At 32.3% G+C, this 16,816-nt stretch overlaps 2 protein-coding genes across 2 annotated transcripts; one reads left to right on the top strand and one right to left on the bottom strand.

Moving 5' to 3' along the window:
• Window positions 1-706: 706 nt before the first annotated feature.
• On the bottom strand, window positions 707-3,384 carry LOC133318458 (uncharacterized). The gene is made up of 3 exons (XM_061520461.1): window positions 3,119-3,384; window positions 1,767-1,998; window positions 707-1,256 (listed from the first exon to the last, which is right to left on the bottom strand). The coding sequence occupies exons 1-3, from the start codon at window positions 3,250-3,252 to the stop codon at window positions 954-956; spliced, it is 669 nt and encodes a 222-aa protein (XP_061376445.1). The 5' UTR covers window positions 3,253-3,384; the 3' UTR covers window positions 707-953.
• Window positions 3,385-9,027: 5,643 nt separating this feature from the next.
• Window positions 9,028-15,840, top strand: LOC133318428 (cellulose synthase A catalytic subunit 1 [UDP-forming]-like). The gene is made up of 14 exons (XM_061520424.1): window positions 9,028-9,174; window positions 9,955-10,150; window positions 10,239-10,417; window positions 11,019-11,136; window positions 11,223-11,409; window positions 11,773-12,039; window positions 12,142-12,487; window positions 12,691-12,828; window positions 12,912-13,037; window positions 13,351-13,563; window positions 13,704-13,968; window positions 14,185-14,381; window positions 14,466-14,816; window positions 14,949-15,840. The coding sequence occupies exons 1-14, from the start codon at window positions 9,094-9,096 to the stop codon at window positions 15,531-15,533; spliced, it is 3,249 nt and encodes a 1,082-aa protein (XP_061376408.1). The 5' UTR covers window positions 9,028-9,093; the 3' UTR covers window positions 15,534-15,840.
• The last annotated feature ends 976 nt before the right edge of the window (window positions 15,841-16,816 follow it).

A 16,816-nucleotide genomic window follows, 5' to 3' on the forward strand; every position in this document is an offset into this window, starting at 1 on the left:
GTAGAATGCCAATTGTGCCAAAATTCCATTAGCATTCATTATAGTGCTAGTATTTATGATTAATTTGATGGGTTTTAGAAAGACTTGGGATGAAAATGAAATGAAATATTGTTTTGAAATGAAAAATACACACCTAGCTTAGAGTTAAAGAAACGAAAAGTATAGTTTTGCCAAGCCTATGTTGGTGTTAAAAATACATCATAATAACCTCAATGTATCTTGGAATATATTAGCATATCAATATATCATTAGAATTTTTAGTGAAAATAGTAAGTTATATAAAGATGAAAACAACCTATGATTAGTATAAGTAGCACCACTGTGTTGGTATTTTATATCAAACCATTGCACAACGTATCTATTTCACATTATAATATTGAAAGTCTTGTTTCTCTCTTTTTGCCTCCTCCTTAATCTAGAGCCAAATAATCGTTACATGATATCCGCCTTTAGAATAGCTTCTTCTTTTGTTGTTTTGAGTTCATAGAACCCGATTATCACCAAACTCCTATTTTGTGTTTTTGTTTTCTCATCTTTATTTGCTCCTAATTTATCCTTGTGTAGGTATTTTGTATCATACCGTGACACTCATATAATACTATTGAGAGTCATGTTTTTCTCTTTTCCTCCTTAACTACCTAAACCCCATAATCCTAACAGTTGAGAATGATCTTAATAGAGCCAAATATGTTAGAAATTGGGATCTTCATAAAGTCAAATTGTCTAACAATCGACCCTAATAAAGTTGAGCAATCAATAAACAAGCAAATGAGGTGATCCATGCTCTTTCAGATCTTTCTTTCTTTCTTTTTTTTCTCCCATTCTAGTGGTCAACAAGCTCAACTATTTGCAATATGTAAAAGGAAAAGTAATAATTCTTGAACAACTGAACAATATGTTCCAAAATGAATTTCAGATGAATGTGTACCACTTAACTAGTGTCAGTATGAGAATTACTTATATTTCAGCTTAGACTTTGATGAGCTTTGAAGAGGTGTAGCACTGGTCCGGACAGGAGCTGTTCTAGCAACCTTGTTTACGTCATACTTAACAGATGATAAGGCACATATCAAGGCAATCACCATTGTTGGGTAGACATACACAGCTTTTGAAGGATCAGAATTTACTGGCTTCCCTAAAATCCCTTCCTTGACTAGTCCCCAAATTACAAGAAGTGACCCAAAAATGGTCATTCTCCCTGGTTTAAGCAGACCTACAAGTGCGCCTGCCACTGAGAAGTAGCTTCCCGCAAGCACCTGGTAAACAATTGATGTATTGATATGAAAAGTATGAACATACACAGAGAAACAGAAGCTTAATGGAATCAAGTGCTATAACGAAAATTAAAAAATCCACAGGGACTTGCATTAGGACAGACGAAGGTATATCAAATTGCAAATATGCAATAATAGTAAGAACAATTAAGGGACCAGCACTCATCTGAAATATACAACAAATCATACGCAGATTTTAAGAAATAAGGCCTCCTAAGTTGATCAAGAGAGCATTCTCATTTACCTGATTCCTTGGAAAATATTTCTTGAAATAGTAAACTCAAAATTCATAGTCAATTTTTATTTAACAATTCAAACTTAGAAAAGGTATGAACTATTTGAAGTAAATATGACACTGTAAATCCTTGACAAGACTAAGCCTCCAAATAGGAAAGATCCACACAATGGAACTGGAAAGCTTAAATTAACGCAGACTCTTGCTGACAAATGAGAAGAAGCCCATATAACACAAGATCAGTTAAATGGCCTAACCTCTAGGCGTTGAAGATCAGTTACTGCAGAAGCTTCTTTTATACTGGTTAAATTATATATGTCTAATAAATTATCCCAGCTTGGGATAGTCATGTTGTGGATGAGGCCATTTACAGCAGCCCCAGGATACAAAAGGCCCTTAATAACAGGAACCGGGAAGATCTCACTTGCGATTAACTGTGACGATGTGACGTGCAAAGGGGTTTTACACACACCAGATCTGCAAGTCACCCTGTAACAGAAACAAAAGAAGACAAGTCCCAGATGTTCTAAATGCTACCACTTATACTTTTAACTACAGTGTAAAAATATATATAATGGGGATCTATTGCAGAAGAAAGCCAAATTAGCCAATACATATCAAGACATTAGGAACTAAGTAAAATTGGTAGCAGATATGATGCATGTTTATCATGCCAAGTACAGGATAATATAAACTGCATTCAGAAGCATGATAACATCCCCATTCATGAAAGTCACAAATGCTCCTTTCTATTACAACATGCTCCACAGGGACAAGGCAATTGTTTCATTATGTGGGATTAGGTGTTACAGATTTCAGATAGTTTCAGTTGAAAGGTTTTACACACTTAGGCAATGGGAATCAGAAGAAACTACAAATGTATAACAATTTCTGATAATATGCTCTTCCACTTTCAGAGACTCTTTTTTTTTTTTCCAGTCAGCTGCTACCCAAACACCCATAATAATAACCAAATTATAAGAAAAACAGACATTAGAATTTGAATTAAACAAAAAAATCCATTACAAACAATACAGCATGAAGAATGCTACATAACATTTTATCTTATATGGCATGACAATATCATGACATGACCAGATGGAGAAAATTCAAAATACAGTTTCGAAGTTCAACAAACTTAAGTCCAAAGGTTATAAACATAATCACGTCAAATTAAAGCGTAAATTCATTGCCAAACTAAGACTTTGAGCTCATTTAATTTAGAAAACAGAGAATCCCAGCAATCTACACTTAGTTACAAAATCATTTTTTCAAAAAAAAAATAAAAAAAATGGGGTATATAAAAATTAAAATAACGTGTATCACATTTGTAACGGAAGCTTAAATCAAAATGGTACCTTGTGCCGTTCTTGCAATTAACACATATCATAAGAGCACCAAACGATGTGACCCTCAATTCAGTTAATTATTATTGAAATCTTTACCAAATTGCAATATACATAAATTACTCGATGAAACATAAATTTATTCCCTAATTTGGTAAAGAAAACTATAATACTCATCCAACATACGAGAGAAAACCAATTATTATTATTTTTAAGAGAGAGAGAGAGAGAGAGAGAGAGAGAATGAAGGGTTTTGGAAGTACCTGAAGAGAGGGATCTGAAAGAAGATGAGGCAGAAGTAGATGCGAGCTGCTATTGACGAAATATTCTGGGTCCATCGCTTCGAAGAAGTCGATGAAGATGAAGACGATTTCGACGATACCGTTGAAGTTGCCATGTTAGAATTGAATTGCACGGATGAAGATGTAGATGATTTTGATTTCCGACAATAACGTTGAATTTATAATTATTTTTATTATTTTTATACAACAACACTATATAAATCATTCATAGATTATCAATAATTTTCTGTGAAGGCTACCATCAGTCCATCACATTGTTGAGATTCGCGCATAATTTCACTCAATAATTATAAAATAATTAAAAATTGTACTACTTACATTTCTATTTATCTTTATTGCATAATGATTGTAATGTTCAACATTCTTATTTATCGATAATTACTGCTTTTTACCGTCAGATTATTTTTTCTCTTTTTTTTTTTTTTTAATTTCCACTCAATTTTCTCAAATGAAATTAAAAGTCTTAATGGTGATCGAGCTTGGCTCTTGTTAAGTTGAACATGATGTTCTTTGTGATTTCATTTACTCTATTTTTTTAATTTTCACGATGATAAAATCCTCATCAGGTCTTAAGCCCTAAAAAATAAAATAAAAAATAAGTAAGGTGTCTTAATCTAATAATGCACACAATGCAATGATAAGTATAATAATGCATGTGACCCACTCTTGCTAAAGAGTTGTTTAAATGGCTTGAAGAAACGTATCGACAAAGGGAGTTGCAGTCCTTACCGACGCTTTGTTGCAAAAATGTTTGAAGATTCTTTGTTTTTTTTTTCTTTAATTTCTGAGAAATTTTTAAAGTGCATTGAAAAAAAAATTCCACCAACTTCGTGCTTTGTCGGTGAGTTTGGGGGAAAATAATATTGAGGACAACTGTCAACTGAAAGAGTACTTAGTTTGGATCCATTTCCACTTAGTTTATATGACATATAAAGATTTCACAAATGACCGTTGTTTCTAATTTAGTAATTACTTGTTTTCACTCAATGTCTAACCTCAACAAATAAAATTAAATAATAAAGTGTTTTTTATATAAATAGAAAATTGAATATATAACCTAATATAATTTTTTTTTTTGGTAAGCTAATATAATTTACTCAAATCCCTCGTCACTAAACTCAACCTAGTGGCTTTAATAAAGTGTTTATCTTGTTGTATGAGATCATTTTATCTCTTACATATACAAAAGTATATAGAATCTATATTTTTTTTTCTCTTTTTTTTCTTCACGTGACCACACATGAACTCGTACACTTTTTTTTCCTGATAATCTGAACTCATATACTTTTATGTAGGGGTGTTAACGGGCCGAGCCGTGCCGAGCTTTGATCTTAATGGGCCAAGCCTATATTAAGCGTGTCCGACTGGCCTTAGCCTGTTACCTGTTACGAATATAATATTGGCCTGTGGTCTGGTTTATTTACAAAAAATAAAAGCCTGTGTGAAGCTTGTCTTAGCCTGTTAGCATGTTAAAGAATAAAAATAAGAGAACATAATTCCACAAAAAATTAATTTCCAGATAGAAACCTTAGCTTCCAATTTGCAGCAATAATTTACAAAGTCTACAATAAATAAATAAAATTAAAGTGAGAGAAGGTAGATAACAAGTTATATTATCTTAGCCCATTATAAAAAAAGTGCCAACAAAAATAAAAATAAAATAAATAAAATAAAAAATAAATTGACACAAACGAGCTGTGCACAATGGAACGAATGAGTTTTTGTGTGTTTGTTTGTGTGAAGGAGGATGAAGGATGATATAAAACAACACTAGTAATTCCATAAATATACATAAATTCAATATATATCCAAATAGCATAATATAGAACAAAATCATTTAAAAAGTCTGTTAAACCAATAAAATGGGGTGAAATAAATTGATGAGAAAGAGTTACTACAAGTAGTATAAAAAGTATAAATAAATATTTATATACTAGGCTAGCCTGGGAGGCTCTAAGGCCGAGCTTCTGAATTAGAGCCTGAGGCCTTTTTATTAAACGAGCTTTTATACAAGTTCAAGTCTGGTTTCAACACGAGCTTTTATTAAACGAGCTCAGGCCTTTATGAGCCGAGCCAAAGGCCCCTGGCTCGTTTACCACCCCTACTTTTATGTATGTATAAGAGATAAATTTATTTTTTAAAATACTAGAAATATTATTCCGTAAACAAAAATGCAAATGACTTTTGCTTGATAAAGATTGGTTAATTTGTTCTCGAGTGGCTATTATGTTATTAGATTTAATGTTTCTGCTTTACTATACATTTTTTTTTTATTATATTCACATAAAATGAATAAGTTATATTAATATTTTCTCTCTATTCTTTTTATAATAAAACTTACTCACTTTTACGTATGATAGAAAAAAATTAATGGTTCAAAATAAAATTATTTTCCCTTATATTTTTAGTCAGTAATAAAATAAAACGATTATTACGAAAAAATAAAAAATAAAAAAATAAAATAAAACGATTCATCTTTCTAAATAAATTTTTTTACGATCATTTTTAATAATTTATACTTTTTACATCTCTTGATTTATTGAGTGATAGCTTAAGTGAATTACTTCAAGTAGTGATAGAGGTGATGTATTGGTAAGAATAATTATATTTTTTAATTAATATTCTTAATAAATATCACAATTATCGAATGAATAAAGCATTGAACTTTTTATATTTTCAAATTATTAAATATTTTCATTAAGTATTAAGAAAATAAGGTAGCTTATATTTATAATTTTTTTTCCTTACAATCACTTTGTTATCGTATAGATTAAAATTAAATTAATGACTCTTATTCGATATTATTTTATAATCATTGATTTGATTTTGACTTAAGGATAAAAAAATAATTATAAAAAAGTTATAAGAAAAAAAATTATAAGTATAACTATCCGAGAAGATTAGGGGTAAGTAAAATTATCGTATTTCACTATAATATTTAACCAATTATCTTTTTATTTATCAGAATTTACTTTTTATTTAATTTTTTACTTGACTAAATATTATAAATGACAAATATTTTTCTCTTAATAATTATATGACTATTAATTTTCTTTGTAAGTGACCTCACCCATTTCTATGATTGTAACTGAAATGATCCAAAACTCATATTAAGTTTGTGGAATGCGTAAGTTTGATTTTCGAGTTGTTTATTTGTTGAATAAAGTTGAGATTGGGTTTTTGATGAAAATAACCATATCCCTACTTTTGTTTGGGATAGAACTAATACTAACAGTGAAATCAAACGCAAAATATAAGACAATACAAACACAAAGTTTCTAGGAATAGCTGATCTTCCTACTATACAAAACAACCCAATCAAAGCATCATTTTATGTTTAAAAATCAAAAGAAAAAAGAAAAATTTCATCCACTTCTGTTGGGTCAACCACACCCTTTTACTATTACGTCTTGCGGAAGCCACCACAGATGTTTTGCCTTTGGCACGAAGTGAAACAGAGCCGATGGCAATCGAAGATGGATATTATTACACTCATCATTTCATAGTCTTTATTTATTTATTTATTTAACATGTCTCTATTGAATAGAAGAGACAATTCATATTTGAACTATAAAATTTAAAGAGAGATTAATGTAATATTTGAAATAAAGAACATAGTTATGAGCAAATTAATAATGTCCTATTGTTATAACATTTTTAATATTATAATATTATAACTATTTTTTTTCTTTCTAATAACAGCTTCATTGAATTCTATTTTCAGGCAATGTATTTTAATGTACATCATGATATTGATATACAAGGACATAATTTAGTAAAAATAATCCACATCAAATTGGGTCTGAATTTGATGAATTTAGATTATTTCATGTGAAAAAATAGTGATGTGATCATATTATTTAATCACAATTATTTATTTAAAAATTATTATTTTTTCTTTTATCTCATTATCAATAACTGAAAATGAATTATTGTAATCAAATAACATAATCACTTTTCCATAAAGAATTTGATTAACTATGTGTTTGAACGAAGGGGGTGTTTGGTACGAGTATTTGGTATGAAATAATGAGGAAGTTGGGTGGGAAATATTTATTTACCATGTTTGATACGAATATTGTGAACAAAATGCCAACAATTTTTTTTACTCGATATTTTTCTTTTGAACTACACAGACAATTTTTTTCTCAGTTAATCTTTGGTATTTTTTTTTCCTCGATCTTGAATTCTTAAAAAGTCACATTTGATTCACTTTTTTTCAAAAAAAAAAAGCAACATTTGATTATGACTCACTTGGCATATTGAAAAAATTAAAGGTATTTTGATAATTTCATTCATATTTCTATCAATATTTTACATTAATCAAATATAGCATTAGTAAAATTAATTCAACTTTTCCTGCAAAATTTTGATCAACCAAATATGTTTTTTTGTAACTTATCTAAGATAAAAAGATTCTTATCAAATTCCTAACAATTTTTTTTTCTCACTAAAAAAAATATATTTCTCGTATCAAACGTTTTTTAAAGGAAAGGAGAAAATTAAAAATGGTGTAAAAAAAATTACTTAACGGTTCACCGAATGTGGCAGTGTTGTAATTAGAAGAATGATAGGGTGCATTTCCAATTAATGCACGTGCCACCGACAGCCGGTCAAAAAGCAAACCGGCAACAACCGGTAATTCGTGGACAGCCTGTTACCGGTCCGAAATATTTATTTGGAATGAAAAATGATACATAGCTTTTTGTCTCTTTCAGTTTCAACAGAAGTTGTTTTGTAATATGACAGTGATGCATCAACCTCTTTAAAATAAAAATATGGTACTGGTATTCAATGTGTATAATATAATTAAATTGATTCATTAGCAATGTACTCAAAAGAAAATTTAATTTCACAGTAAGAATTAAATTGGTGTATGGGCTGTGTACAAAAATTGCATTTAGTGTTGAATAATTTTTAATAAAATTATTAAATAAAATTTAGTTTACCATTGAGAAATTATTTAAACTTATCAATAACAACTACCAAAAAATAAAATTTCTACCTTCAATTATTTATTTACTTATAAAAGAAAATTAGTATGCAATTTTCTATACTTTGCTAACTATGGCTTTGAGCATGAATCTAGATTGAGGTTTTGTTTATTTCATCATGCATCATAAAACTTATTAGTACAAGCCTAATAATATTAATTTGATAGTATAGTATAAATTATATATTATATATTATATGAAATTATATTGTTTAAATATCTGAAAAATATCATATAATATTTTAATTGTATCTTGAAGATATTTTAAAATATTTCAGAGGATCTCTTAATATCCTCTAAAATATTTGATTTTGTATTTCCTTATATGTTATGATTTATTTTCTTATTTTAAGAATATACTATTAATATAAATATGTATTAAATTTTTTCTTTTGTAATACTTCATAACACATTAATAAATAAAATTCTCGCCTACCAAAAAAAAAAAAAAATTCTCTCAAAATATTTATTAACATCATCCAATCCCTATGCGTCACATGTGTATTATATTATTTGGGTCTTGATATTTCTATTTATCCAAATTTTAATTTTTAATGATATCCAAAATCAAATAAAATTATACTTTAAATAACATAATTTTGTATTATTTTAAGAATTAGAGATAAAAAAGAGACAATATTATTAAAAAAAAATAACTTTTTTCATTTAGAATGACAAAGGTTTTTCACTCTCATATCTTATATAAAAGTTTGTCATGAAACCAAAATGCACCTAACGATGACTTTACTATGAGCAGGACCAGCTGGAGGTTGCAGAATGGTACCGGGAACCGGTGGATCTGGTAAAAATACCTTACTCCTTAATAAAATAATAAGCAAAGTGGTAATAAAAACAGACAGAAGAGAAGTGAATGTGATCGCTTGAAGAGAGAGAGAGAGGTTTTCATGCTTTGCCTCTTCTCATTGCATTGATCTGTGTCAAGATGGAAGCAACTGCTGGAATGGTTGCTGGGTCGCACAAAAGGAACGAGCTTGTTCGAATTCGCCACGATTCTGATAGTGGGGTTAGTCACTGTTTCTTTTCTTACATATCCCTTTTGAATACTTTCACTTCTTACCACTTTCTACTACAGATCTGGGTCTTAACTGTTGAGTGCTTTTGTTACTTGACCTCAAAGTTTGATTCTTTTGTGTTTTTATGCAAATGGGTCGTTCGAGTTTAGAGATTATTCATACGTTATACTTTTTGAACGCTAATCTGTGTCAGTGTCAGTCCTTGTCCTCTTGACTTTGGTTATTTTTCATTTTCCCAAACATTTAAATCCTTTTTTTTGGTCAATTTATCGGTGGTAAATCTGTCCACTTCCTATGCTTTTTGGATTGCTATATTTAGTTTAGTTCCATTGCTAGTGTCCGTTGTGTGTGTACCTCATGTGTTGCTGTTGATGCTTCAACCTGATGTTTCTCTTGATGGTGCATTCAAAGGGATTTGATGCTTTAGTTTAGTGTCGTGAAATCCATGACATACAATTTTGAACTTTTGATTTCATGTGCTTAATCGATATGAATTTAGATATAAAGCTTGGAATATTAGTGAAATTCACTTAATTACTATAATTTATTTATTTTTCTTGATCCCGATGCGTTCCATCACTAATTTTGTTAAACATCAAGGCTATAATAAAATCAAACTTGTTTGCCATTCTGATTTGTCCTGCTCAAACATTACTGTGGATGGGGCATGTCTATTTTTCTTTATCATCTTATAAGAAATCGATGTGGATAATCCAGGGTTATTTTTTCCTTTCTGTAAATCTTACTTGTGTAATGCGTTTACCCTGCAGCCTAAACCCTTGAAGGATCTGAATGGCCAAATCTGTCAAATATGTGGTGATACTGTTGGATTAACAGACACTGGTGATGTCTTTGTTGCTTGTAATGAGTGTGCCTTCCCAGTTTGTCGTCCTTGTTATGAGTATGAGAGAAAGGATGGGAACAAGTCTTGCCCCCAGTGCAAGACTAGATACAAAAGGCACATAGGTTAGCTTGATCATCTGTGTTTCTTTTCTGGTTTTGGTTTGGTCCGGTATCTTAATTTTGAGGTGAACAAGATGAATCTTGATTTCAGGAAGCCCACGAGTGGAGGGAGATGATGAGGAGGATGATATTGATGATTTGGACAATGAGTTCAATTATGGCCAAGGAAAGGTCAAGGCAAGGCGGCAGCGGGAAGAAGATGTTGACCTCTCTTCATCTTCTAGACATGATTCTCAACAACCTATCCCCCTTCTCACCAATGGGCAGCCGGTAATATATTAAACTGAATTTTAACTTCTAACTGTAATTTTTGTCCTTGGATCTTACTTTATATTATTTCTTGTTGGGTTTTAACTCAAATTCCGAACTTAAGCCAATAGTTTCTTGTTTTATTATCATATGCAGATCTTGTAATTAATATCAAGATATGTAAAAGATATATGCAAGATGTGTGGGACTTGAATTAAGTAGGAAACTAGGAAGTCATAAAGACTGTGTCGGAGTGGTTGCTTGTTAAGCAAGTTCTCATGGGATATAAATACTTGTATTAAGGAATTGTTTAAGGCATGAGAATGAAAGAGAAGAAATTGTGGGTCTTGTTGCAGTGGAGGGTTTACAACTTTGACATAAAAAATTGCATTGGTAGAGGGGGTTTGCAACTTTGTCCTCAAAAGTTTCGTTCTTGGAGGATTTGCAACTTTATCCACAAAGTTGTAGCAGTAGTTGTCCTCATGTAGGAGAATATTACATGAAATAATGCGTACATGTTATTCATAGACTATATTGATTGTTCAGTTAGTCAACAATCCTCTGCTCATATTTAGTACTTCATTTTGTAATACTGTTGACACTCGTTTTTTTGTATGGTCAGATGTCTGGTGAGATTCCATGTGCTACTCCGGATACTCAATCTATTCGAACTACATCTGGTCCTTTGGGCCCATCGGAAAAGGTTCACTCACTTGCATACATTGATCCTAGGCAACCAGGTACGGATTTCACTTGAAATGATGCTACCATATTGTATTTCAAGGTTATTATGAATTCTTATTTGATCATATCTTTCTTATTACAGTTCCAGTAAGAATTGTCGACCCATCGAAAGACTTAAATTCTTATGGTCTGGGAAATGTTGACTGGAAAGAAAGGGTTGAAGGTTGGAAACTCAAGCAGGAGAAAAATATTGTGCATATGACTGGTAGATACTCTGAAGGGAAGGGAGAGATTGAAGGGACTGGTTCCAATGGAGAAGAACTTCAAATGTATGCCACCTATGCCATTTGAATCGATGTTTAATGACTAGATATCACATCTGGAAGTATTGTAGCAATCTTTACTTATTTAAATTGCACAGTTAAAATGTTTTTCTTTGAATTGCATTCAAATTCATTTGAGGTAACTTACACACAATTTTCATTCTGATTTCTGAATTGCATTTTCTTTCGCTGTGATTATAGATTGTTAGTTATTCATGGTTAAATTGTATCATCCTCTTTTGCTAAGAGAGGAGTCTCGAACTAATATTTTATTATATTTCATAACTTACGGAAATAATATGAATGCTTTAAATTCTTAAGCAGTTTAAATATCATTTTCTTAAGGTTTGTTGTTTTTGTTCATGACAGGGTTGATGATGCTCGACAACCTTTGAGTCGTGTGGTGCCTATTTCTTCATCTCACTTGACTCCTTATCGTGTTGTGATCATACTCCGGTTGATTATTCTAGGTTTTTTCTTACAATACCGTGTAACTCACCCTGTGAAGGATGCATACCCCCTGTGGTTGACATCAGTTATTTGTGAGATTTGGTTTGCCTTATCCTGGATCTTGGATCAGTTTCCAAAATGGTTTCCCGTTAATCGTGAGACATACCTTGACAGGCTTGCATTAAGGTCAGAATATCTCATTTTGTCTATGTTAGTTTGGGCTTTGCATTTTGTTTAACTATGACATGGGACTTTCTTTTTTGACTATTCTTAGTTTGTCTTGCTTAGATATGATCGTGAAGGAGAACCATCACAGTTGGCCCCTGTTGATGTTTTTGTTAGTACAGTGGATCCCCTCAAAGAGCCTCCACTTGTAACTGCAAACACTGTTTTGTCCATACTTGCTGTTGATTACCCAGTGGACAAGGTTTCATGCTATGTATCAGATGATGGTTCAGCCATGTTGACCTTTGAAGGCCTTTCAGAAACAGCTGAATTTGCAAAGAAGTGGGTGCCTTTTTGCAAAAAGCACAATATTGAGCCTAGAGCGCCTGAGTTTTATTTTGCCCAGAAGATCGATTACCTGAAGGACAAGATTCAACCTTCTTTTGTAAAGGAACGCCGAACAATGAAGGTTGTTCTTGAGAATGCAGAATGTGATTTTTGCGTATTTGGATTTTCAATAATATTATATTTGGTCAGCACGTTTAACATGCCAAGAAATTTTTCTTGGTGACAGCAGAGCACACTGTTAAAATTTAGCTTTATAAATCTGTTATGACCCCCCCTTTCATACATGGATATAAAAAATTAAATATTAGTCGTCTTGTTTAACAGAGAGAATATGAAGAATTCAAAGTACGGATCAATGCCCTTGTAGCCAAAGCTCAGAAGACGCCAGAAGAAGGCTGGACAATGCAGGATGGAACTCCATGGCCTGGAAATAATCCTAGGGATCATCCTGGAATGATTCAGGTATTACTGTTTCCTCCTAAATGCACACTATATTTGTCGTTTGTATTATTTTCAAGTTACTAATTAGATGTTATTGTGTGTAGGTGTTTTTAGGTCATAGTGGAGGCTATGATACTGATGGAAATGAGCTACCTAGACTTGTTTATGTTTCTCGTGAAAAGCGACCAGGCTTCCAACACCACAAGAAAGCTGGAGCTATGAATGCTTTGGTTTGTAATGCTGAAGCTTCTTATTTAATTTGTTTTATGGTTTTGCCTCATTCATACGTTTATTTTTTGAATGGTTGCCTTATTTTTTGCTCTTATTGAATTTATGGCCATTGTGTACCACATGGTGATGCTGGTACCATGTGGGTGACAGTTTTTTAAGTTCTTCCTTTCAGCAAATCACTTTATCATTTCCTTACTGAGCCATAGTTTGTTATGACATATTGGTTCTTTGGATCTGCTTTTACAAAAATGGTCTGTTCTGAGCAAAATGCATTTGAGCATATCTAACTATGATTTTTCTTGTGTGATGTAGATTCGAGTTTCTGCTGTCTTGACAAATGGTGCATATCTTTTGAATGTTGACTGTGACCACTATTTCAATAATAGCAAAGCTCTTAAAGAAGCCATGTGTTTCATGATGGATCCTGTTCTTGGAAAGAAGACATGCTATGTGCAATTCCCCCAGCGGTTTGATGGCATTGACTTGCATGATCGATATGCCAATCGCAATATTGTGTTCTTTGATGTAGATCTCATCTTTTGTATTCTTGTCTTCTGTTTCCTTTTTTTATTTTTTTTATTTGTAAAGTTGATTTTTTGTTTTCTTTCCTTGAATTACTCTCAGTTGCTTTTGGCTAAATTTAATTTTTTTTTTCTGCCTATCAGATCAACTTGAAAGGTCTGGATGGTATTCAGGGCCCAGTCTATGTGGGAACCGGGTGTTGTTTCAATAGGCAGGCTCTATATGGTTATGATCCTGTTTTGACTGAGGAAGATTTAGAGCCTAACATTATTGTGAAGAGTTGTTGGGGTTCTAGAAAGAAGGGAAGGGGTGGGAATAAGAAGTACATTGACAAGAAGAGGGCTGTAAAAAGAACTGAATCCACCATTCCCATCTTTAATGTGGAAGACATAGAGGAGGGTGTTGAAGGTCTGCTATTATTAAAATTTCTTCCCCTTAACTCCCTTGTTTACATTTACTATTTCTTTTGTATATTAAATATTTTGTGATTACATTCCCTTTTCCACAAGAAATTTACACTAATTTGCTATAGATTGCCAGATGGGAGACAGAATAGCCCGAAAGATTTGATGACAGAATGTGTGTATCCTTTATGATATTTAATACATTATTTTCCTTTTGCAGGGTATGAAGATGAAAGGTCACTTCTTATGTCTCAAAAGAGCTTAGAGAAGCGTTTTGGTCAGTCCCCAGTTTTTATAGCTGCCACCTTCATGGAGCAGGGTGGCATTCCTCCTTCGACCAATCCCGCAACTCTTCTGAAGGAAGCAATCCATGTTATCAGCTGTGGTTATGAAGATAAGACAGAATGGGGCAAAGAGGTGAGCATGGATAGCTATTTATCATTGTGCTTCTGAATCAGCTTATGTTTAGTTTATTAATTAAACCTTTGGTGACTCTGCCAGATTGGATGGATCTATGGTTCTGTGACTGAAGATATCTTGACTGGGTTTAAGATGCATGCTCGCGGTTGGATATCCATCTATTGCATGCCACCTCGCCCAGCATTTAAGGGTTCTGCTCCCATCAATCTTTCTGATCGTCTTAATCAGGTGCTTCGTTGGGCTTTGGGTTCAATTGAGATCTTTCTAAGCAGGCATTGTCCCTTGTGGTACGGCTACAATGGAAGATTGAAGCCTCTTCAAAGGCTGGCTTATATTAACACTATTGTCTACCCTCTTACTTCAATCCCACTTCTTGCCTACTGTATACTTCCTGCCTTTTGTCTTCTCACAAATAAATTTATTATTCCTGAGGTAAGTCATTGCTTCTGTTAGCTTCAATTCTGGTTGAAAGATTTATCAATCCTCATGCAGTCTGATTGTTGGGTTGAGTTTTTTACATATTGGAAATCTAACAAGTGATAACATTTGGTTGATTTTGTGCAGATAAGCAACTTTGCTAGCATGTGGTTCATTCTCCTCTTTGTCTCAATTTTTACTACTTCAATTCTTGAGCTTAGGTGGAGTGGGGTCAGTATAGAAGACTGGTGGAGGAATGAACAGTTCTGGGTTATTGGTGGTACATCTGCTCATCTTTTTGCTGTATTCCAAGGGCTTCTAAAAGTGCTTGCTGGGATTGATACAAATTTTACAGTCACATCAAAAGCATCTGATGAAGATGGAGACTTTGCTGAGCTCTATGTGTTCAAATGGACATCACTTCTTATCCCCCCTACAACAGTGCTTATTGTGAATTTGGTAGGGATTGTGGCTGGTGTGTCATATGCCATAAACAGTGGTTACCAGTCTTGGGGTCCATTATTTGGCAAGCTGTTTTTTGCTATCTGGGTCATTGCTCATCTATACCCATTCTTGAAGGGTCTATTGGGTAGGCAAAATCGTACCCCAACCATTGTTATTGTTTGGTCCATACTTCTTGCTTCCATATTCTCATTGCTGTGGGTGAGGATTGACCCTTTCATCAATGGCACCACAACTGCTACCAATGGTCAATGTGGCATAAACTGCTAGTTCATTTCAAGCTGTGGGTAAGGATTGACACTTCCCCCCATTCCTTTTCCTTTTCCCCCTTTCTTTCTCCACTGTTTCTGTTTGGAGACTCAAGGTTGCAGTAGTGTATATAGCAAGAATTCAGTTTATCAAAGTTGTCTGGAGGAACCAAGTGAAGAAAGGTTTTATGCACATGACAGATGGAAAAAAAAAAAACCTTTGTAGCCTGTGTTGTGTCTATTAATTAATTAATTATTTATTGTTGCATGTTGGTCCATACCAGATCAGTTTTGTTGAGCGGTATTTTTGTGTGATAGTTTTACTTATGGCCACATAGTATGAATGATTTATTGGATTAAATTGATGAAAGCAAACAAGGTTCTATTGGGTGCCTCATTACCAATGTTTTTTTTTTTTTTTTTTTTTTTAATAAAAAAAGAAAGAAACAAATGTGTGCGTTTATTATACATTGTCCGTGTAGTATCAATGATTTGTGGAATTAATTCAAAGAAAGGAAGGTGCCATTTGGTGCCTCTAATTTGCAAAGTTCGGTGTTACTGAAATTGTAAAAGCATTAGTTCAATTTTTTTTTTAATCTACGAATATATAATCAACTTAACCTTAGGTTTTATGATCTAACTTTTCGTTTGGCCTTTCCCTTGCTTCGAAAAATACATATTTGGTCTTTATTTTTAGTTATATTTTTCTTTAGCCAAATATATTTTTATATAAAGTTTTATTATAATTTTTTTTTTATAAATTCATAAAAAGAGTCAGAAGCTCTAAGGGGAAATATTTTATTTTGTACATCATTTTTTTTTTTAAAAGTTATAATTTACTAAATTAAATAAATTTTTTTTTGGTAAACTAAGTTCTTATGTTTTAACTTCAACTTAAAAAATAAATTTACACTTAAAAACACCTCCTCCAAGCAAGCTCTAAAGTTGTGACTGTTGTTTTGTCATACTTATAGGTGAACTTAACGAAAAGTAAATACCTACCCGAACTCCCTCCAACAAGGTTTTTTATGTCTATTCATTTGATTGAAGTAAGGGAAAAATGTGTATCATTCTAAAGGATGTAAAATTGTGTCATTTTAAGTGAGATAAAGAGATAGATAAAAGAAAGAGAGAGTGAACAAAAAAATATAAAGGTGTGGGTCTTGTTTCTTTGTGAGAATAAAATGACATAAGTTGTGTCATTTAAAAGGACAAACATTTTTCCCTTAAAGTAACACATAACTTAGTTCCAAAGAGTTGTTAGAGAAAATGGTGGTGTTGGGAGAATCACCCCGATATAAATCT

This window comes from Gastrolobium bilobum, unplaced genomic scaffold, assembly GCF_033153095.1.
Source record: "Gastrolobium bilobum isolate Gb01-03AN ecotype WA unplaced genomic scaffold, APGP_CSIRO_Gbil_v1 utg14936, whole genome shotgun sequence".
In the NCBI taxonomy this organism is placed as follows: Eukaryota; Viridiplantae; Streptophyta; class Magnoliopsida; order Fabales; family Fabaceae; genus Gastrolobium; species Gastrolobium bilobum.